General features: G+C 30.2%; 1 protein-coding gene across 1 annotated transcript; it reads right to left on the bottom strand.

Annotated features, from left to right (window-relative positions):
* Positions 1–211: 211 nt before the first annotated feature.
* LOC112778408 (uncharacterized) lies at positions 212–1,129 on the bottom strand. The gene has a single exon (XM_025822729.1). It carries the CDS (start codon positions 1,127–1,129, stop codon positions 212–214), a length of 918 nt encoding a protein of 305 aa, XP_025678514.1.
* Between the last annotated feature and the right edge of the window lie 5,241 nt (positions 1,130–6,370).

Here is a 6,370-nt window from a genome sequence, read left to right as displayed (position 1 = left end):
TTGACCATGGTATTCTTGTGATTGCTGTAAGTTGGACTGATCTGGAGTACAGTGATGAGAAGCTCCAGAATAAGCATACCATGAAGGATCAACCATAGTAGTGGGTGTAGCTACAATGCTTTGGGGTTATGAAAGGAGGGAGGTGGAGGTAGGGCATTGTGCATGGAGGATGAACCTGAATTTTGTTAGGCATGCTGGAATTGTTGATCAATCAAAAATAACAGTAACTGGCAACATGTCCCATCTTGCCACAAATTTGGCATTGTGGACGATTAGAATTGTTCCATGCACCCTTGCCTCCACGTTGCAATCTTCCTCCAAGACCTATTCTACCATAAGTTCCTCTACTAGGCATGTTTGTTGTGTGTTTTCCAAAGCTAGGATCAGAATTGTTTTGATTAACAGGTTGTGACTGAGTAAAATTTACCTGCACTATAGAAGAATCCGATTTCTTGAATCTCTTGACAATGTCTTCTTGAGCCATCAAGAGAGCTTCAAGATCAGGAATAGAGTAGGGTGGATCTTTTGGTGTAACATAGGTGAGAAAAGATTGATAATATTCATTTAATCCATCTAGAATGACATTGGTGTATTCTGCATCAGTTAAAGGAGTTCCAACAGTAGTAAGAAAATCAACCACTTTCTTGATTTCAAGAAGGTAATCTGATGCTGATCCCACCTTTTTTATTGACTTCAATTGCAATTGGAGTTGTCTAATGCAAGCCTTGGTTTGGGATGCAAAATATGTATGAAGGAAGCTCCAAAATTCATGAGCAAAGTTACAGCCAAGAACTCGATGCTTAAAGGAGGGGTCCATGGATGAAAATAACCATAAAGCAACATTGTAGTCATCAAGTCTCCATTCTATATATGCCTTTGATTCTTTTTGAGCTTGTGCATCTTCTGGTGAGGCATAGAGAACTGAAATCTTCTCTTTGTCTAAGTGATCTTCAAGTTCTTGACCTGAAATTGTAAGAATTGCTGAATGACGCCAGGTGAGAAAATTGTCATTGTTCAATTTCTCGGGTAAAGGAATGGATAATGGTTTTGCAATTGTTTTCGTGGGTGTAAAAGATGCTTGGGGAGTGGAACTGGAAGGTAGTGGATTGTTGATGATTTCTGGGTCCATGGATATTTATCGCTCTGTGATACCATGTAAGAATAAGAAAGAAAAAGAACGTCTAAGCGGAAGAATGAAACTTATGCAGAAGGAATTAAAAAATGTTATTTTTCATTCATTGTTTGTACACTAGAGTAAGAGTATATATATACACAGAAGCTTCCACTATTAATCTAATTAACCATACTCCTCATAACAGAATTATTTGAAAATATTATTAGAATTAAATTGAGAATTGCTCAACTATCTTATTAGATAGAATCTGTTTTTTTCTTCTTTTTATAACAAATTCTTTTTATTCTTTATATATGTTAATAAAACCTAATACAAATAAATATACTCGTATTATTGTATATATCTTGGATACACTAACCTTAATTTTTTGCAGAGTATATCTCAAACGCTCAATACCTATTTCTTTTTATTTTTTTAAATGTGACTGAGTATACAATACCTTGTAATTTATAAAATTTGAGACAGTATACCAAAAATGTGTACCATCAATTTAAAATGATAATTTTATTTATGTTAGGAATTTCAATAAATAGTATATTTCATTAATTTAAATAAAAAATTCATGGTTTTAATTCGGATTATCACAGGTTGAAAAAAATTTAGGAGACAATGGACTTCAATCATTTTAAATGTATTATTATTATTATTATTATTATTATTATTATTATTATTATTATTATTATTATTATTATTATTCCTCTATGATATTTTGGTTTTTACTTTCAGCCTTGAAAGAATAATTTATTCAACAAAAACCAGACATACATCTTTATCAATTCACATCTGCCAAAAACTAAAACATAAGCCCATGCCTAAAAACAACAATAACCAAAAAATATAATCCAAATTAACAATTCTTTAATGCTATAATATTATCAAACCTCACACGGTATTCAATCCCTAAAAATTTCTGCCATCGCTACTTTGTCTCAGAACTTGTCTCCTCCTATAAAAATAGCAACCACGCGTGTTCTTCTTTTTTAATGTCAGCTCTTTTCAACAGATGACGAAAAATTTTTGTTTCAGCACCAAAGCTGAACCCCTTAAAATTAGGCAAATTATGAAAAATAGGTTCAAGCAATACAATTCAAATATGTGAGAATCCATGGATAACCTAATTTGAATGGCTTTAAGATTGTGACCAGTTGCCCAGAAAGGGATCTTGATCTAACTGTGAATTCTCTAATTCATCAGGAGTCATTGCAATGGAAAGAAACTTATATCAAACAAGAATTCCTTAGTTTTAAAGCAAATCAAGAACTAAGTTTACCAACAGATCTGAATCAGTAGTCAGATACATATTATTAGAAAGACTCTAAAATAGAGGATTACGAGGTAAAGGGAGAAAATCATCTTATTAGATTACACCTAACATCCACATCTCAAACAAGCAATCAGTAGCATCCAAACTTTTTCTTCAAAAAAACTTTAGCAGGTGCAAGCTCATCCACCTGTGCTCAATTTCATTTGGAGATTGGTATCTTTTGCCATCCCCACCAAAATAAGCCTACCAAAAAGAGGAACAAATTTCTTATCAATGTGTTTGAGGTGTTAGAATGTAGAGGAGACTGAGCTTCCCCTGATGCGAGACTGTTCCTGGGTGCACTAATTCTAGTTTGCCTCGTCGTTCACTCTTCGGACGAAACTCATGGTGTGGAACATCTCGGTGTGTAGGTTGCACCATAGTTGGACTTCATCAGCAAGGATGAGCGTAAACTCTTCTTGAATGCATGGCGAGCATTTGGTAGGGGAGGAATCAACGGGTCTTCAAAGCCATTGAAGTAGCCCCGCATCTTTCCGTGACATTCGTCACCTGTAAATCCACCAAATACCAAACCACGTGAGCCAAAACGGAATAGATGGAACCTCTAGGGACCACTAGCATCATTACGTAGCACCCTCAGCCACCATCTTACTACAAGTTGAATTTTGACGCTGTGTGCTCTAACGCCAACGATGGTGGGGCAGGAGTGGTCATCCATGACAATGAAGGGGAGATAGCGATGGCAGTCACTTGTTACCTTTCCCCTTCAATCTCCATTAGAGAAGTTGAGGCAAAAGCAGGCTTCTTGAGCTTGGAGTTGGCCCAAATAACATTCATTTTTGGAAGGTGATAATTTAGATGTTATAAGAGCCCTAGCAGAACCAACCACCTATAATAATTATTTTAGTAATATTATCTCCAATTGTAAATCCGTTTTGCATAGGTTTATAAATTATCAAATATCACATGTGAAATGTATTGGGAATTTAGTCGCACATTCTCCAGCAAAACTAGTAGACATCTGTAATTTGACCCATTTTAATATCTTGGGTCTGGTCTTAATTAAATACAATTTCTACTTAAAAAAAAGATAAACCACTAAAAATGCATTCGAATTATTTTGGCATTGATAAAATTGTTTCCGAATTTTATTATCAACAAAAATTTCTTCAAATAATTTAAAAACGTACAAAAATTGCACAATTATAAACAAAGACCTACTCTATTAACAAAAAAAATGTAAAGTGGCTCAATTGTCAATATCGAAGTTTCACTTATCACATGAAAAGTTCTGTTTGTCACGTCACTCTTTTTTGTTAAATAATTTAAGGATATTTTTGTCAACAACAAAATATTTCCGATACATTTAAAGTGGTTAGTTCTTAAAAAGTAAACTTTTTTAAACAGGATTTACATTTAATTTTTTTCCTTTCAACTAGTTAGGATCATAACCTTTTGTTTAAAAATATGAATCTCAAAATGACATGGTATCCCATTAAATATGGTATGTAGTATAATAAAGATATATTGAATTTAATAATGATGTTTATGAATTTAAATATACAATGAATCAATACATGTATATTTTGAAATAGTAGAAGAGAGAAAATAACTAAATTTATTTTATTTAATTTAGTATCTATAATTTAATGTGTATAACATTCATAATTATATATTTATTATATCTAAAATTATACAATTATTCTAGGAATAATTAGTTAACATTAGACAAAATAACTGTAGACTATTCGAGCTAATTATTATATCCTACACATATTTGGTTTCTTTCTAGTTTTTACTCTTCAAAAACAATCTTCAGGTAAGTGCATGGAACAAAATAACATAACAAATATAATAATCAAAAAAGAAAGAAATCAAATAAAATATATGCAAGAAAAATTGAGCCAGCATGGAACATGGACATTTTAATCTGAGTTGCTGATGATTTTATCTTTTTCCATTTTTTCTTCTTTTTCTTTTCTATTGAAATGCCTCCACCAAGCTTTCTACTGTAACTAAATAAGTGATTGTGTTTAGCCATTGATGGCTTCTCCTCTTCTAATAATTTAGCTTGGTCATCAATATCATGATCAACTAAAGTAGTTTGTGCATTCAATAACTCTCCTTTGTGTGTCTCATTGGCTGAAGTTAGCAACAAATGGGACAATAACAAGATAGTGAAAAAGGTAAATTTGTTGAGACCGAAATAAGACATATTATTGCACTTAAAAATAACCGTTGTGGGATAACCAATTGAAGAATTCAATATTCCTTTTGCGAACAACGTACAATACATATATTAAGAGCTTCATCACCAAAACCACACAATTTGTTTTCTCGACTTTTCGTATATTTCTCTTTTGACTTGGTTTTCAACCATGAAACTTGGTCAAAGGGAATTCAATAATTTCTTATTATTATCAATGGTTTCTCCTTTTCATATTATAATGCCATACAAAGAAATTAAACAAATTGGGTAGACATGTGGATTTTTCTTCTTTTTTTGTTTTTTATCCTTTTTTTTCTCTATACATACAAGGCATGCATGGTGAAACTGTCCGAAGTTATAGCGAACAACATAATACTTTAATGATTCATTTATTTTTTGTTTATTATTTGACACCATAATTCATATAATTGTTATCTATGACTAGTTAAGTAATTAGTAATAGATCAAGTAAACTACTCAAAAGACTAACTATTCAATAGTCTATTTAAATAAATGTTAAGGTACGTACGAATATGATCATTTTAAGTATGCAATAATCCATTAGATTTTGATATACACGCTATGTTAGGAAATATCGTAAAAAAACAAAAAAAATATTATTCAAAAGAATTAATTTTTGATGAAATCTTAAAAATACAATGTCAATCACATTCGTCTCCCAAATCATTTGAATATGACAAAATGTGATTTTTCTTATAAGTGATAAATATGTTATATATTAGATTAATTTTTTTATGAAAATATTTCTATAGTTTTTTAAAAGATATATATATATATATATATATATATATATATATATATATATATATATATATATATATATATATATATATATATAAAGAGAAAAAAATTTATCTACAGACTCTTTATTATTTGTTTTTTAATTTGCTATTCGCTCATAAGAGAAATCACTAAAATATTCACTTAGCATAAAATTATCAAATTTTAAATATGAAAATATTTCATCTTTTTAAATAAATTTGTAAAAAATTATTGAAAAAATTGATCTCTAAATATTTTTTAGAGTATGTCATCTCGTATATAGTGCATTTTGTCAAATAGAAATAATCTCATAAATAAAAATGTTATTTATTTTTTTAAAGGTTATTTCGTCAAAAATTAAAAATTTTAAACTACTAATTAAAATGATAGTTTGTGGATAATTTTTGATCAAAGAAAAACACTCTCCTGGCCTATTTCTACCATTAAGCATTTTCTTGTATGTCATTAACTTTCTTGAAAGGAAGAAATAAGGAAAAAAGAGAGAAATTATTAAGCATAGATCACTTGATCGTTTGCACGTTTTAATAGGCTTTATTGCTATAAAAGATAAGAATTTAAGTACTATAACAATCCCAATAATATTGACATATCCTATTGAGTTTAATGTCTTAATGGCGAAATATTGCTAAATATTTATTGATTATATGTAGATAATAAAAGATAATATTATGTCTCAAAATATCCATTTATTAATTTTATCTAAATCACTATTTCTCTACTCTCTTGATGTCTAAACATATTTTGTATTAGGTAAATCAAAGAATGGAAATGGAGCAGGTATGACGGAATTTTATACTAGTTGACTTCATTTCGTTTCGCTTTATTTTATTGTATTTTTTTATATAAACTTTATCCTATTATTATCTGCGAATGGTAAAAATTTGCACCCTAGCCCTTCTCACAAAGTATCTGTCCTGCCCTTACATAGTGCATACCCACCCCTATAATATATTTTCCA

The sequence above is a fragment of the Arachis hypogaea genome, chromosome 3 (assembly GCF_003086295.3).
Source record: "Arachis hypogaea cultivar Tifrunner chromosome 3, arahy.Tifrunner.gnm2.J5K5, whole genome shotgun sequence".
NCBI classification, from domain to species: Eukaryota; Viridiplantae; Streptophyta; class Magnoliopsida; order Fabales; family Fabaceae; genus Arachis; species Arachis hypogaea.
Note: the sequence above shows the minus strand (reverse complement) of the source record. Positions and strands in the feature narration are given on the sequence as shown.

Coding starts and splice junctions, on each gene's coding strand:
- LOC112778408 (XM_025822729.1), bottom strand. CDS start 1,129: ATGGACCCAGAAATCATCAACAATCCACTACCTTCCAGTTCCACTCCC.